The 17,931-nt window shown below is 38.2% G+C and overlaps 1 protein-coding gene across 3 annotated transcripts in view; it reads left to right on the top strand.

Annotated features, from left to right (window-relative positions):
* Positions 1-17,931, top strand: part of REPS2 (RALBP1 associated Eps domain containing 2) — a 219,772-nt gene that overhangs the window by 185,035 nt on the left and 16,806 nt on the right. For 2 of the 3 annotated variants that reach the window (XM_053655826.1, XM_053655825.1), the window contains exons 15-17: positions 502-585; positions 1,645-1,790; positions 8,879-8,984. In XM_053655826.1, coding sequence (XP_053511801.1) covers positions 502-585; positions 1,645-1,790; positions 8,879-8,984 — 336 coding nt within the window. The remainder of the gene's footprint in view (positions 1-501; positions 586-1,644; positions 1,791-8,878; positions 8,985-17,931) is intronic. The other variant, XM_053655827.1, reaches the window with a different exon arrangement.

Here is a 17,931-nt window from a genome sequence, read left to right as displayed (position 1 = left end):
ACAGCTTAGTTGTAATTCCGGATTGGTCTTGGGAGGGGGTTAGTGTAACTTCCACTTATTCTTTCACCATCTTGGATCTCAATCTAGAGTGTTTCTTTATTAGGAATTTAACATATTTTTAAAATTTCAGTGTTTTCTGTTTGATTATTGTTTTTGTTAGTATTCAGGTTAAAATTTAAATTTTCCCAACCCTATTTTTCCCATAAGCTTTGTTATTTTTAGTTTGAGTTTGTGAAGTGTTACTTTTTAGCAATATATATGTCTATTTAAAGAAGACATCCTATGACTCCTTTTCCTGAGGTTCAGCAATGCTGGAAGAGGGATGGGAGGGAAGAACAGGGTCTATGGAAGGTTTTCCCAGTGATCAGTAGACCTGCCCATGCTTGGCTGCAACTTGGTGTAAATCAGTTTCCCTGTCATGACTGTTTTCCTAAGTGCTCTTTATTATATATTTGGGTGGTTATGGTTTTGCATTTTTATCTTATTGATCTTTTGCTGCAGTCTGAGCAAGGGTCCGAGGCCGAGCTACACCCCCAACTGAGCAGAGCCCCCTCCCAAGCTGCCGAGAGTAGTCCAACAAAGAAGGTAAGGCCAGCACAAGGGTGCCACTGTGGTGGCATTGTGAGCTCTCTCTTGGGCTTCTTGCCTCTGTTAGCACATCTACCGTTTTAAGGTTTTTGTGTCCTGATATGAATGTTAATGACCCAGATTTCCTAGAAATTGGGTTCTGTGTGAAGATGGGGTTCTGATGATTCCTGAGCTGGACATTGATGTTGCTGGCAGTTTGTACTTCCCTCTTCAACCTCCCAGCTAAATACAGCGGCTTTTCTGTTAGCAAGACTGAGAGGTGTGGTGGGGAGGGACATATGCCTTTAGCAGAACCGCACACACTGCTATGCCTCTAGGAGCACCTTTTGGGGGTGTGATTTGTCTCCCCACCTTTGTCTTTGTGCTGTGGTCTCTTCTGCATTTCAGCCTACTCATATTACTGAGTCCCAGGTCATTTGCTTGGTTGGCATCACTATTCATTGTGCTGTCCTTTCATCTTCTCATTCTCCTCTTGTTCTTCCCCATTTTCTCAGGCCCTTCTCTCAGGAAAGAGAATGGGCCCTGGCTCAGGTACACAGGTGAAGCAGGTGCCTTCAAGGAAGCACGTCAACTGTCTCCATAGTGAGACACTATGTATTAAGTGGGGTATAGGAAAATGCTGAACATATGACTGAGACTGTTATAAACTTTAAAACTTAGAACATATTCCAAAAAGCACCACAGTGAGGCAAGAGCAAATTTTGTCTTTAGTAGAAAAGGCTCTGTGCTTTGAGATGCACACAGCATTTACAATAATAAGGAAAGGAGGGTGGATGGGTCCCTGGAATCTAATTCCTATGTCCTTCCAGGCGACAAGAAAGAGGTAATAGTCTGTAAGCATTAAAAAAAAAAACAAGGAGGAAAGAAAGGCCAGTGGAATCTGATGCCCATATCCGTCCAGCTTTTTCTGAGCAGCAAATCAGCCATATATGCTTGGGTATGGACTTCCAGTAGAGCACATTCCTGACCTTAGAGGAACATAAGGGTATTGGCATGATGGGGGAAACATCTACATGTTTAACATTTTGGGGTTTTTGTTTTCTTTTTAATCTACAGGACATGCCATATTCTCAGCCTCCATCAAAGCCCATTCGTAGGAAATTACGACCTGAAAATCAAGCTGCAGAAAATCAAGAGCCTTCTGCTACTGTTGGTGCGCCAGCGTCTGCAGCAACTGTGAAACCCCATCCAACAGTCCAAAAGTAAGTAGAACAGATGAGTGACAGCAGCGTCAGAGACTTCCTTTTAAATCTTTAGGTACGTGTAGATATGTTTACATTTATACTCATACCATAAAAAGGTATGGTTTTATGGATGTAGTGTTACCTTACTCATCTCTGTGATGGGATTACCATTTTCCAGTCACACAGAAACAGGTTTCTAAGCTATAGGTCCTATCCTGACCCGAGGGGCAAGCGAAGACAAGACCATGGTGTACTTCGATTTGATTTCTTTCCCTTTCTCCCTTCGCTTCCACTCCATGTGCTGGGTCACATTTTTCTATGAAGAAGACAGTGATCTAACTGTCAGTTTTCCCTCTTTTCCTGTCTTATCTTATGTTTCCCCATGGAAAATAGCTCTAGCTTCATGACCCTTATACCCAAATTTCAGTAGATGTGGGATATGATTTCTTTAAAAAATTTTTTATGTATTTTTAATTACAATTGACATACAATATTAGTTTCAGATGTACAACACAGTGATTCAGCATTTATATTTCTTACAAGTAAGTCTAGTAACCATCTTTCACTGTACATAGTTTATTATGATGTTATTGACTCTTTTCCCTGATCTGTACTTTACATCCCCATGATCTTTTTAATCCCCATAAACTTTCTGTTGTTGATCATCTCAGCATAGAATCATTAACTGCAGTGTCTCCATAGCCAGATATTGTAACAGACATTGAAGGGTAGGTGGGCCGAGAGAACAATATTTTGGAGAAATAACTCTTTTTCAAAGGCTTTGGCTTACGAAGAGCTGGCACTTGCCTCAGTTTCCCTGTTGTGGAATTGAGCAAGGTGTTAAGGGCAGAAACCTGTTGCTGTGTATGACTTCAAGTGAGCCCTATTGATCACTAATGTAAGTGCCCGAGATCCATCATGAAACTGGTCTAGAGACCTTGCAGGTATCAGCAACTGCTGTGGATTTTCTCTTGCTTTCACTTTTATGGAAAGAAAAGCAATAGGTGTTTTCTTTTTGTTTAATTTTTCAATTAGAGTTTACACTGCACATCATTTTGTACTAGTTTCAGGTATACAGCATAGTGGTCAATCATATACTTTATAAATGTCCCCTCCTCCCCACATTTCAGTACCCACCTGGCACCATATATAGTTACTACAATATTATTGACTGTGTTCTCTGTGCTGCACTTTACATCCCCATGACTATTTTGTAACTAAGTAAAGCAACAGATTTTGTGGGTATAACTTGCCTTTGAAGCCAAAACCCCATTCTAAATCTGTGTAGCATTCTTTTTCAGAGGATGGTTTTGGTTTTTGTTTTTCCAAATGGATAGTGCCCTGCTGCCATCGGTGCTGAAAGGAAGTAGTATTTTGGTCTATATAGGTCATTGAGAGCTTTCGTCTTCCAGCCACCCCCAAGCTTAGGGCATGGATCTCTATCAGGGACAAACATGGTTCAACTTTCCTCCATGTAATTCCCCAGCTTTCCACTTTAATCTCTGCTTCACATTAATGATAATCAGCAGTGGCTACACCATCCTCCAGAGTGGATTGGCAAGGCAGTTGGGAGTGTTCACAAAGAGATCCTTTTCCTTTTCTTGTCTTTATTTGTTGTTTTTTTAAATAGTTTTATGGAGATATAATTCATATAGCATACAGTTCATCCTTATCAGTGTATAATTTAGTGGTTTTTAGTATATTCACAAAGTCATGCAGTCATCACTATGATCTAATTTTTGAACATTTTCATCACCCCCCAAAGAAATTCTGTGTCCATTAGCAGTCACTCTCCATTCTCCCCTCTTCTAAGCCACAGGCAGCTACTAATTGACTTTTTGTCTTTATTGATTTCCCTGTTCTGGGCATTTTATGTGAATGGAATCATACATGTAGTCTTTTGTGACTAGCTTCTTTTATTTAGCATAATATCTTCAGGGTTCATCCATGTTGTAGCATCATGAATCAGAATTTAATTCTTTTTTATTGCTGAATAATTTCCCATTGTATTGATAGACCACATTTTATTCATCCATCAGCTTATGGCCACTTGGGTTATTTCTATTTTTCAGCTATTAAGAATAATGCTTCTATACTATTTGTTAACAAGTTTTTATGGGGACTTATGTTCTCATTTGTCTTGGGCATATACCTAGGGGTAGATTTGCTGGTTCTTATAGTAAGTCCGTGTTTTACAGTTTGAGGAATGGTCAAACTGTGCTCCACAATGGCTGCAGTGTTGTACAATCCTGCCAGTAATGTATGAGCGTTCCAGTTTCTTCTTTGCCAATGCTTGTTGTTATGTTTTTTTTTTTTAAATTATAGCCATCCTAGTGGATGTGAAGTAATATCTTATTGTGGTTTTCACTGCATTTTCCTAATGACTAATTGGTCCAGCATTTTTTCATGTGCTTACTGACCATTTGTCTTACTTGAAGAAATGTCTATTCAGGGTCTTTGCCCATTCCTACATTGGATTTTTATCATTATTTTTGAGTTATGAGTTCTTCATATATTCTGAATATAGGTACCTTATCAGGTATCTAAATTGCAAATATTTTCTCCAGTTCTGTGGATTGTCTTTTCACTTTCTTAATGGTATTATTTGCAGCACAAAGGTTTTAAATTCTGATGAAGTCCAGTTTTTCCATTTTTTTCTCTCGTCACTTGTGCTTTTGGTATCACATCTAGGAAACCATTGCCTAACCCAGGTTCATGAAGATTTATTCCTGTGTTTACATCTAAACGTTTTATAGTTACAGGTTTCAGACTGAAGCCTATGATCAACTTTGAGTTCATTTTTGTGTATAGAATGAGGAAGGGGTCCAACTTTATTCTTTTGCATGTGGATATTCTGTCATCCTAGCACCATTTGTTAAAAGGAGATATTTTATCTGCTTGTTCAGTGACTGTCCCTTACCATGATACTCTCTTGTTGGTTAGGTAACCACATGGTGTCAGGCTGAGAGACTAGCACCCATCAGCAACATAAGTAGCGTTATAAATGGCAGGGAGTTAAGTTTTGGGGTCAGGGGACTTTATGCAACCAATTTTATCTCCCAGACCAGTTTATTTTGGAGTGGTAAGGAGTGGCTTAGCATTCATAATTTTTTAAGCCCCAAGGAGAGAGACAGCCAGGCACATGGTGGTTAGTGTATATGTGGTCTTTTCTCAACCAGGGTTCTGGGAAAGAATTAAGCTCTGATGCCCTTAGATATCCATTGTCTATAGTAAGTAGACCACATATTCATCTGCATTGGCCTTTACTATGTATCCTCTTTGGGAAAATTGAGAAAAGTCACAAATGATTTTCTTTTTCTTTTTTTTAATATTAAATTTTATTTAGTTACTTTTCAAGTACATTTTTTTTTATCTATTACAAATCATTTTCTTAATTCTGTAACAGAACATTCATTAAGAAAGGCTAAAAAATAGACGAGTTGCAAAATCCTCATCAGCTCTTCAGGAAAAGAACATCAGAACTGGCCTATTATAAGAAACAAATTCTCCTTTACATATCATCATTGCCTACTCTATTTAGGGCAAAGGAAGTGAGTCCAAGTTACAAGTCATGTCATAAACAGATCTCAGATTGTGTAATCATTAATAGCTGCCCTTAAGGTCAAAAGTGGAGTTTTTCTTTAAACTCATTTGGCTTAATTGGTTTTCCCCCACATCTCGTGTATCTACTTAGCATGGACTTTGGAAAATAGAACGCTTTGAGCAGTTTGGAGATATGTGATGTTGAGTGACAGTACTATGGCTAAACTTATGCCAGCCTCCATGGCTTCTGCTCATCTCTTTAACCCCAGGTGTCCTGTACCACTTAAGGACATGTCCAGCAGCCAGTGTGGCAGTGTCTGCATGCCTACATGATGTTCTCAATGTGGTATAATATCAAAACCAGAAAATGGGTATTAGGACAGTGCATGTGTATATAGTTGACACTTGAACAATGTGGGGTTTAGGGTTATCGACTTACCTCCCTGAAGTCAAGAATTCATGTACAAATTTTTACTATCCAAAAACTTGGTGTCTGCAAAGGATTGGTTCCAGTACCCCCACACTACCCCCCCCCACAGATACCAAAATCCACAAATGTCCAAGCGCCCTATAGAAAATTGGTCAGTCAGTGCATCTACTCAGTCTTTCAAATCTGTAGACTCCCAACCATGGATGGAAAAAGAGTGCAGGTATTTATTGAAAAAAGTCTGCATATAAATGGGCCTATGCAGTTCAAACCTGGTTATTCAAGGGTCAACAGTAGCTCATTGCTATTTTATCACATGTGTAGAGTCTTGTAACCAGCACTGTAATCAAGATACTGGAGTTACACCTACTCTTTCTTCTCGGCCATTTCTTGCCCCTGACAACCACCAACCTGTTTTCTATTTCTATAGTTTTGTCATTTTGATAATGTCATGTAAATACAATCATACAGCATGTGTCTTTTTGCACTTGGTGTAATACCCTTGACATCCCTTCAAGTTGTTATATGTATCTCAATTAATATTGCTAAGCAGTATTCTATGGCATAGGTGTACCACCATCTGTTTAGTCATTCACCTGTTGAGAGACATTTTGGTTGTGTCTAGTTGGTTGAGTATTACGAATAAAGCTGCTGTGAGCATCTGTGTACAGGTTCTTGTATGTACATAAGTTTTCATTCCTTTGAGATAAATGTTCAGGAGTGTGATTACTGGGTTATGTGCTATGTCTAGGGTTTTTTTTTCTTCTTTTAAAAAATTCTTTATTTTAATTGTTCAAGTACAGTTTTTTTGTCTTTTACTTTCTTGCATAATTGTGCTAGCTAAGATTTCCAGTATTGAAAATAGTGATGAGTGTAGAAATTCTTGTCTTCTTCCTAATATTTGGGGGGAGGACATTCAGATTTTCATTAAGTATGACATTGGTGTAGTTTTTTTTGTAGAACTTCTTTATGAAGTTGAGGAGGTTCACCTCTATTCATAGTTTTCTGAGAGGTTTGTTTTTTTAATCATAAATAGGTGTTCAATTTTATCATGTGCTTTTACTACATCAATTTATATGGTCATATGATTTTCTTTCACCTATTAGGATGGTGGATTACATTGATTGATTTTTGAATATTGAATCAATCTTTCATCCTTGGAATAAACTCCTTTTGGTCATGGTATATAATTCTTTTTATATATTACTGAATTCTGTTTGCTAATACTTGGTTAAAGATTTTATATCTATAATCAGAGGGGATATTGTATCTGATTTCTGTCTTGCTAGGCTGCCCTTTTCCAAGTTCTTTGATTAGAGAGAGAGAGCAGGTTTTGTTGGGGGGGTTATTTTTGATCCGCCCTCATTGACCTTTATGGATGGCCAACATCTTCACTATCCAGTCTAGGACCTGTGCAGCAAAAAAGAACACCTAGGGAATTCCCAGCTATATGTTTCCCTGGGTACTGAGTTTCCTAGGTAGTTTACCTTCTCCATTCAACTTTTTGGAGTCATCTTATGTTTTATGCATTGTATCCAGTGTTTAACTGTATGTACTTCTAGGAAGGAATAGAGAGATGTGTCTTCTCCATCTTGTCCTGAAACCATCTAGTCTATATATTTAAAAAAGTAGATTTTGAAGCCCCTTTCCTATATATGAGGGTGAAAATTACCCAATCAATGAAACAAACAAGGGAGCAAAATAAAACCAGAGACATGGAAATAAGGAACAAACTGACAGTGACCAGAGGGGAAGGGGGAGGAGGATAATGAGGGGAAGAAGGGGAATGGTCATCAAGGAACATGCGTAAAGGACCCACGGACAAGGACAAATGGGGGAAGGATTGAGGGTGGGAAGTGGGGGGTATGTAGGGCAGGGGGAGAGTAATGGGGGGAAATGGGAACAACTGTAATTGAATAATTTTTTTAAAAGACTGAAATTCAGGAGAAAGAAGTTTTCAGCTCAGAGGACCCATGAAGATGTCATAGAAGAGGTAGCATTTTTCATTCAAGAAAGAGTAAGACTGGATGAGCCAAACTTGAAAAATCATCAGGAAGCACTAGAAAAAGTCAATTCACTAATAACTAACATCTTTGTGTGAAAAAAAGAAAAACTAGTCTTCACATTTGTTGGCGAAGAGAGTATGTATACCTCCTACAGAATAGCAGAATGACTGGCATAGAGAATATTTCCAGTGAATATTAATCGGATTGCTACAGTGATCACAATGCATTTCACAATACATCAGAGCATTAGTTGCTCTGGAGTAGAACTTATCTCTCAGTGATTACAAATATATTTGTTTTTCTAAGGGAACTTAAGTTGCCATTTCACTCTGAGAATTTAGTGTTTCTTGCTGTGGGATATAAAGTTGTAGGTTATACAACCATGTTGATTTATTATCCCAACTGTGGACAGTTTCGAGGGAGAAAGAATGTGCTAGGAATAATTAGGGCCAGACAGGCAGTGTAAGCAGAGACTGTAATGGGCAAAGTGGGACATATGGTCACCCTATTTATACCTGTTCCTTGAATTTACTATTGACTTAATGTGGGAATATGGGCATTGAAACGTTTCTGTGCATTTCTCAAGTGTTACAGCTATGTATGCTGGTGTATGCATATGCATGTGCTCACTCACACTCAAGCGTTTTATCCCTAATAATCAAGGCATAAAAGAGAGTTGTGTAGGCTGGCTAAATTAATGTAGGATCTTTGCTAAAGAGAATGTTTTTGTTCTACCTTCATAGTTGTCCACAAGGGCCACGTGCAGGTCTTTTAAATCCCATTAAAGCCTACACAAAAAGGACATTCCAGTTTAATGTGGTTTGTCCAGAAGAAATAATTATTAAAATATCTGGGAATAAATGGAACACAAAGTATTCGAAACCCTATTCACAGCTTTTCTTCAAGTTATAAAATGGGTACTTTAGGTGTAAATAATTCATCCTGACAAACTTGTTTAATTTGGTGTGTGCCTGCCTGCCTGCTTGTGAATATATGATTTTATTTTTGGAGCCCTGTGACATTTAGCCCCTTGTTAGTTCAGCACTTCTCACGAATCAGATTGTTCTGACAAGAGTCCAGGGTCCACACCTCTAAGTTCTATTTCACTGAACTTTTTGTACTTTTTGTAGACAATATTCCAAACAAAAGAAGGCTATTCAAACCGCTATCCGCAAAAATAAAGAGGCAAATGCAGTGCTGGCCCGGCTGAACAGTGAACTCCAGCAGCAGCTCAAGGTAAGGGGCTTCCTGATTTTGGATTACTAGGCTTTTGCTCTAGTTGTTTTGTTTTGAACAGTGGCTGATTGTCTGGCTCCATTTCTGTTGGTAAGACTTGTTTCTTTGTTCTCAAATTCCTTTCAGAAGGGAGAGAATTGCTGTACTTAAGATTCATGGATTGGTTCTTGTATGTTTAGAGGAAGACTAGTAACTCTAATATGTAAGCTGCATATTGTGTGTTAGTTAAAAGGAAAGATAATCTATTATAAGGGCTGTTTGAAGCATTCTATATTGTATGAAGCTTCTGGATAAACCCTTACTTATTTAGATCTGCCCTGAAAAATGGTATACTTATTTCAGTGGAAGAGGGTGGCCCTGATACTATCAAAGGCCAGCCCTTCCCCTGGTACCTTGGAAATGGTTCCACATCACCTCGTCAAGGACATCACCCCTGTTCTTATCACCCGTGTCTCTTCATTGTTCATCTCCTCTGTATTACTTTTGCAGGGCTGCCATGGCAAAGTACAACAAAGTGGGTGGTTTAAAATAATAAATCTAGTCTCATAGCTCTGGAGGCTGAAAGTCTAAAACCTAGGTGTCAGCCAAGCTCTCTCTCTTTTGGGGAGAACCCTGCCTTTCTTCTTCCAATTTCAGGTGGGGCTGGCAGTGCTCAGTGTTCCTTGGCTTGTAAATGCATCACTGCGATTTCTCTTTTCACACTTACATGACCACCTCTCTGTGTCTCTTCACATGTTCTCTCTGTGAGTGTCTGTGCCTGTGCCCAAATTTCCCATTTTTATAAAGACACCAGTCATGTGGGATTAGGCCCATGTGACTGATCCCTTTTTAACTTGTAGATGCATCACTATAATTTCTGTCTCCACTGTCACATGGCCACCTCTCTGTGTCTCTTTCTGTCCAAATTTCTCTTCTTACTATGTCCTTTTCTTTTCTTAATATGTCCTTTTCTTGTGACGACACTGGTCATTGGATTAAGGCCCAACCTAATCTAGTGTAACCTCATTTGAACTAAATTATATCCTCACAGTTCTACCTACTGTGTCCCTTGATCCTCTGCTGGTTCATGCCCATCCACAAATGAACATGCTCCAGTTTTGTCTATCATCTGGACCCCACATTCTTCAGCTATTGCTGGTCTCTTTGGCCTCCTTTACAGCCATGTTTCTGAGAAGTTCTCTGCATTTACTGCCTCTGCTTCCTCACCAACAGCTTTCTCTCCTTCCACTTTAGTGTGACTTCTCTCCTCCGCTCAACTTCTCTTAACAGCCAAATCCAAAGGCCCTGTCTTAATATTACTTGAATTTTCAAACTACATAATTGCCTTTCCCTCCTCTAAAGTTGCTTTTCTAACTGGCTTTTGGGAAACCAAACCTGGCTCATTTTTTTCCACTTCACCAATTCTTCCTCTTTAGCATTCTCTGCTGCCTCTTCCTTCCTTGATTTCTCTTTTTTTAGTCCCTCTGCCCTGGTATTTTATTATACACATTTTCAAGCATACAAGAAAGTTGAAAGAACCATACAGTAAATACTTTTATAGCCACCACTTTGGTTCTGCAATTAATATTTGCCTATATTTGTTTTTCTCACATATCCATTCCTTTATCTATCCCTGAAGACATCTGTATATGTGCCTTAAATATTTAGCATGCATATAATGAACTACAGTTCAATATTTTTACAGGCTTCTTATGATATAAATTTTACATATAGCAACTGCACAAATCTTGAGGGTACTTTTGCTCAGTTTTTAACAAATACATACACTTATGGAACCCATACCCCTAACAAGATACTACCATTATCCCATGGAAGCCCCCCCTTGCTCATTCCTGGTTAACTCCTATCCCACTCTTGCCAAAATAACCACTATTCTAAATTTTTATGCCATAGTGTTGCCTAGCCTATAGATTTATAGAAAAGGTGTCTTAACATGATTTTTGTGTAAAAGTTCTTTCACTTAATATTATGTTTTTGAAATTTATACTGTTGCATGTGTCAGTAATCTGATCTTTTTTACTGCTGAGTAGTATTCTGTTGAGTGAATATGCCACAGTTTGGTTCTCAGTTTGCCTATTAATGGATATTTGAACTGTTTACAGTTTTTGGCTATTTTGTATAAAACTGCATTCTTGAATTGGTCTTTGTGTGCAACTACATTCTCTTTTTTAAAAGTATTTTTTTATGGATTATGCTACTACAGTTTTCAGAATTTTCCCCCCTTTATCCTCCTCCACCCTGCACCTGCCAACCCTCCAAAATTCCCCCCTGCCTTAGTTCATGTCCCTGGGTTGTACATGTAAGTTCTTTGATTTCTCTGTTTCCTATACCATTTTTATCTTTCCCCATCTATTTTATGTCTACTGAGTATGCTGCTTCTTCCCTGTACCTTTCCCCTCTATTCTTCCCTTCCCCCTCCCCACTGAAATCCCTCCATGTGATGTCCATTTCTCTGATTCTGTTCCTGTTCTAGTTGTTTGCTTAGTTTTTGTTTTCATTGTTTTTCTTTTCTTTTCGGTTCATTTTGTTGATAGTTGTGAGTTCGTTGTCATTTTATTCATATTTTTTCATCCTTTTTCTTAGATAAGTCCCTTTAATATTTCATATAATAAGGGATGGATGATGATGAACTCCTTGAACTTGACCTTATCTGGGAAGCATTTTACCTGCCCTTCCATTCTAAATGAGAGCTTTGCTGGATAGAGTCATCTTGGATGTAGGTCCTTGCCTTTCATGACTTCAAATACTTTCCAGCCCCTTCTTGCCTGCAAGGTTTGTTTTGAGAAATCACCTGACAGTCCAATGGAACCTCCTTTGTAGGTAACTGTCTCCTTTTCTCCTGTTGCTTTTAGGATTCTCTCCTTATTTTTAATCTTGGGTAACTTAATGATGATGTGCCTTAGCGTGTTCCTCTTTGACTCCAACTTCTTTGGGACTCTCTGGGCTTCCTGGACTTCTTGAAGTCTATTTGCCTTGCCAGATTGGGAAAATTTTCCTTCATTTATTTGTTCAAATAAGTTTTCAATTTCTTGCTGTTGTTCTCCTTCCAGCACCCCTATAATTCAGATATTGGAACGTTTCAGGCTGTTCCAAAGGTTTTTAAGTACCTCTTCACTTTTTTTAAAAATTTTATTTAGTTATTTTTCAAGTACAGTTTTTTGTCTATTTTTCCCATCCCAGCCTCCCCCGCCCCTCTTCACTTTTTTGAATTCTTGTTTCTTCATTCTGTTCTGGTTGGATGTTTATTTTTCCCTTTTGTTCCAAATCATTGCTTTGAGTCCTGGTTTCCTTCCCATCACTGTTGGTTCCCTGAATATTTTGCTTTGTTTCATTTTGGGTATCGTTCATTTCTTTTTTCATTTTTCAACCAAGCTTAATCAGTTTTGTGAGCATTTTGATTACCAGGGCTTTAAATTCTCCATCAGATAAGTTGGCTATCTCCTCATCTCTTAGGTCTGTTTCTGAAGTTTTGCTCTGTTCTTTCATTTGGGCCATATTTCTTTGTCTCAGTACACAGGTCTGGTTCTTCTGTTTTCTTTAATTCCTTGGTTGTCAGAGTTCCACGAAGTTTGATTTTTCTGGGACTTCTGGTTGTTTATTGATTTTAGATCGGTTGTTATCCTCCTTTTGGTTGTACGAGGAAGCTAAGGGTTTCTACCTACACCTCCATCTTGGCTGGAACTTGCAAATACATTCTCATGTCTCTTGGGTATATACCTAGGATTAGGTTTGGTAGGTAATGTCATGAATATTTGTGATTAATTTTTTAAACCTTAAATCATTTTTTATTTTTCAATTACAGTTGACATACAATATTATGTTACTTTCAGGTGTACACCCCAGTGATTACACATGATATAACTTACTGATTATCCCAATAAATCTTTTACCCATCTGACATCATACAGTTATTACAATATTATTAACTATATTCCCTATGCTGTACTTGACATCCCCCTGACTATTCTGTTGCTGCCACTTTGTACTTCTTAATCACTTCACATTTTTTGCTCACGCCCACATCTCCCCTCCTCTCTGGCAATTGTCAAAATGTTCTATGTATCTATCAGTCTGTTTTTGTTCTGATTGTTCATTTATTTTGATTTTTAGATTCAGTTGTTGATACATATGTATTTATAGCCATTTTATTCATATCCTTTTTTTTTTTAAAGAAGACCTTTTAACATTTCATGTAATACTGATTTGGTGGTGATAAACTCCTTTATCTTTTTCTTGTCTGGGAAGTACTTTATCTGCCCTTCCATTCTAAATGATAGCTTTGCTGGATAGAGTAATCTTGGATGTAGGTTCTTGCTTTTCATCACTTTTTTTTCTAAACAATATTTAAAAATTTATTTTTACTTTTTTCAAAATCTCCAAATAATTTTTTATATATTTTATGGATTATGCTATTACAGTTATCCCATTCCCCCCCCCCTTTATTTCCTTCTGCCCTGTACCCAGCCTCCCACCAGCACTCCCCCACCTTAATTCATGCCCATGAGTTGTACATGTGACTTCTTTGGCTTCTCCATTTTCCATACTATTCTTAACCGCTATTTTGTACCCACGATTTATGCTTCTTATTCCCTGTACATTTTCCTCCATTCTCCCCACTTTCCCTCCCCACTGATAACCGTCCATGTGATCTCCATTTCTGTGATTCTGTTCCTGTTCTACTTGTTTGCTTAGTTTGTTTTTGTTTTGTTTTTAGATTTTGTTGTTGATAGTTGTGAGTTTTTTGTCATTTTATTGTTCATAATCTTGATCTTCTTTTTCTTAGATAAGTTCCTTTAACATTTTATATAATAAGGGCTTGGTGATGATGAACTCCTTGAACTTGACCTTACCTGATAAGCACTTTATCTGCTGTTCCATTCTAAATGATAGCTTTGCTGGGTAGAGCAATCTTGGATGTAGGTCCTTGTCTTTCATGACTTGGAATACTTCTTTCCAGCCCCTTCTTGCCTGTAAGGTTTCTTTTGAGAAATCAGCTGACAGTCTTATGGGAACTCCTTTGTAGGTGATTCTTTCCTTTTCTCTTGCTGCTTTAAGATTCTCTCCTTATCTTTTATCTTGGGCAATATAATTACGATGTACCTTGGTGTGTGCTTCCTTGGGTCCAATTTCTGTGAGACGCTCTGGGCTTCCTGGACTTCATTGAACTATATTTGCTTTGCCAGATTGGGTAAGTTCTCCTTCATTATTTTATCAGATAAGTTTTCAATTTCTTGCTCTTCCTCTTCTCTTTCTGGCACCTCTATGACTTGGATGTTGGAATGTTTAAAGTTGTCCCAGAGGTTCCTAAGCCTCTCCTCATTTTTCTGAATTCTTGTTTCTTCATTCTGTTCTGGTGGAATGTTTCTTTCTTCCTTCTGGTCCAAACCGTTGATTTGATTCCCAGTTTTCTTTCCTTCATTGTTGGTTCCCTGTATATTCTTTATTTCACTGCTCATGTTTTTCACTTTTTCCTCTATTTTTGTGACCATACTCAACCATTACTGTGAGCATCCTGATTACCAGTGTTTTGAAGTTTACACCTGATAATTCAGCTATCTCTTCATTGCTTAGTTCTGTTTTGGGAGCTTTGATCTGTTCCTACATTTGGGCCATATATTTTTTTAAATTTATTTAATTATTGTTCAAGTACAGTTTTCTCTTTTTAACTCCCATCCAATCCCCCCCCCGCCGTGCTCCACACCTTCCTTCCATTTCCACTCCCCTTAGTTGTTGTCCATGTGTCCTTCATACTAGTTTCTGTAAATCCTTCCCCTTTTGCCCTGAAATTCCCTCCCCTTTCCCCTCTGGTCACTGACCCCCTGTTCTCTATTTCAGTGTCTTTGTTTTTATTTTGCTTGCTTGTTTGTTTCATTGTTTAGCTTCTTGTTAAAGGTGAGATCATATGGTATTTGTCTTTCACTGCCTGGCTTATTTCACTCAGCATAATACTTTCCAGTTCCTTCTATGCTGTTGCAAAGGGTAGGAGCGCCTTCTTTCTTTCTTTCTGCTGCATAGAATTCCATTGTGTATATGTACCATAATTTTTTGATCCATTCATTTACTTTTTTAAAAATTTTATTTAGTTATTTTTCAAGTACAGTTTTTTGTCTATTTTTCCCATCCCAGCCTCCCCCGCCCCTTGCTCCCCACCTCCCTCCCATTTCCACCCCCCTTAGTTCTCGTCCCTGTGTCCTTCCTATTTGTTCCTCCAAATCCCTTCCCCTTTTTCCCCTTAACTTCCCTTCCTTCTCCCCTCTGGTCACTATCCCCTTGTTCTCTATTTCAGTGTCTTTGTTTTTTGGGTTTTTTTTTCTGCTTGCTTGTTTGTTTTGTTGTTTAGCTTCCTGTTAAAGGTGAGATCATATGGTATTTGTCTTTCAGCACCTGGCCTATTTCACTCAGCATAATGCTTTCCAGTTCCATCCATGTTGTTGCAAAAGGTAGTAGCTCCTTCTTTCTCTCTGCAGCATAGAATTCCATTGTGTATATGTACCACAATTTTTGGATCCATTCATTAACTGATGGGCACCTAGGTTGCTTCCAGCTCTTGGCTACTGTAAATTGTGCTGCTATGAACATTGGGGTGCATAGGTTCTTTTGGATTGGTGTTTTAGGGTTCTTAGGATATAATCCCAGCAGTGGAATTGCTGGATCAAAAGACAGATCCATTTTTAGTTTTTTTAGAAAATTTCATGCTGTTTTCCACAGTGGTTGTACCAGTCTGCAATCCCACCAACAATGGATTAGGGTCCCCTCTTCTCCACAACCTCTCCAACACTTGTTGTTTGTTGCTTTGTTTATGATGGCCATTCTGACCAGTGTAAAGTGGTATCTCATTGTGGTTTTAATTTGCATCTCTCTGATAGCTAGTGATATTGAGCATCTTTTCATGTGTCTCTGGATCCTCTGTATGTCCTCCTCGGAGAAATGTCTGTTCAAGTCCTTTGCCCACTTTTTAATTGGGTTGCTTGTCTTCTTAGAGCGGAGTCCTGTAAGTTCTTTGTATATTTTGGAGATTAAACCCTTGTCTGAGGTATCATTGGCAAATATGTTTTCCCATACAGTTGGATCTCTTTTTATTTTAATACTGTTTTCTTTAGCCATGCAAAAGCTTTTAATTTTGATGAGATCCCATTTGTTTATTCTTTCTTTTATGTCCTTTGCTCTGGGGGACATCAGTAAAAAAGTTGCTGCTTGAAATAATCTGAGATTTTTTTGCCAGTGTTCTCCTCTAGGACTTTAATGGTGTCACGGCTTATATTTAAGTCTTTTATCTACCTGGAATTTAGTTTGGTGTATGGTGTAAATTGGTGCTCAAGTTCCATTTTTTTTGTATGCAGCTGCCCAGTTTTCCCAACACCATTTGTTGAAGAGGCTGTTTTTACTCCATTTTATGTCGATGTCCCCTTTGTCAAATATTAATTGACCGGACAGACTTGGGTTTACTTCTGGGCTCTCTGTTCCATTCCACTGGCCTATGTGCCTGTTTTTATGCCAGTACCAGGCTGTTTTGATTACAGTGGCCGTGTAATACAGTTTGGTATCAGGTATTGTGATCTCTGCTACTTTGTTCTTCTTTCTGAAAATTGCAGCTGCTATTCGGGGTCGTTTATGGTTCCATATAAATTTTTCAAGTGTTTGTTCTAGGTCTGTGAAATATGCCATTGGTACTTTAATAGGTATTGCGTTGAATCTGTAAATGCTTTGGGTAGTATGGACATTTTGATTATGTTAATTCTTCCAGTCCATGACCATGGTATATCTTTCCATTTGTTTGTATCTTTCTTGATTTCTTTCTTCAGTGTTATGTATTTTTTTGCATACAGGTCTTTTATGTCCTTGGTTTATTTCCTTTTCTTGTCTGATTGCTGTGGCTAAAACTTCCAATACTATATTGAATAGAAGTGGTGAAAGTGGACAACTTTGTCTTATTTCTGATCTTAGTGGAAAAGCTTTTAGTTTTTTCCCATTGAGTATGATGTTGGCTATAGGTCTCTCATGTATGGCCTTTATTATGTTGAGGAATGCTCCCTCTAGTCCCACTTTGCTGAGTGTTTTTATCATAAATGGGTGTTGTACTTTATCCAAACCTTTTTCCGCATCTGTTGATATGATCATGTGATTTTTGTCTTTGCTTTTGTTTATATGATGTATTACATTTGCTGATTTGTGAATATTGAACCATCCTTGCATCCCTGGGATGAATCCCACTTGGTCATGGTGTATGATCTTTTTATTGTATTGTTGGATGCAGTTTGCCAATATTTTGTTGAGGATTTTATCATCTATGGTCATCAGTGATATTGGCCTGAAGTTTTCTTTTTATTTATTTATTTATTTATTTATTTATTTATTTATTTATATTTGGTTACTTTTCAAGTACATTTTTTTTTCCTCTTCCCCCCCCACCCGGTCTCCCCCCTCCCTCCCGTCCCCCCCCCCAGTCCTCATCTCTGTGTCATTCATACTTGTTTCTCAAAATCCCTCCCCCTTTTTCCCCTTAAGTTCCCTTCCCTCTCCCCTCTGGTCGCTGCCCACTTGTTCTCTATTTCAGCATCTTTGTTTATTCTGTTTGCTTGTTTGTTTTATTCTTTAGCTTCCTGTCAAAGGTGAGATCATATGGTATTTGTCCTTCAATGCCTGGCCTATTTCACTCAGCATAATGCTTTCCAGTTCCATCCATGTTGTTGCAAAAGGTAGTAGCTCCTTCTTTCTCTCTGCTGCATAAAATTCCATGGTGTATATGTACCACAATTTTTGGATCCATTCATTTACTGATGGGCACCTAGGTTGCTTCCAACTCTTGGCTATTGTAAATTGTGCTGCTATGAACATTGTGGTGCATAGGTTCTTTGAAATTGATGTTTTAGGATTCTTGGGGTATAATCCTAGCAGTGGAATTGCTGGGTCAAAAGGCAGGTCAATTTTTATTTTTCTGAGAAAATTC

The sequence above is a fragment of the Artibeus jamaicensis genome, unplaced genomic scaffold (genome assembly GCF_021234435.1).
Source record: "Artibeus jamaicensis isolate MK-2021 breed Jamaican fruit bat unplaced genomic scaffold, CSHL_Jam_final scaffold_1283, whole genome shotgun sequence".
NCBI lineage: Eukaryota > Metazoa > Chordata > Mammalia > Chiroptera > Phyllostomidae > Artibeus > Artibeus jamaicensis.
Note: the sequence above shows the minus strand (reverse complement) of the source record. Positions and strands in the feature narration are given on the sequence as shown.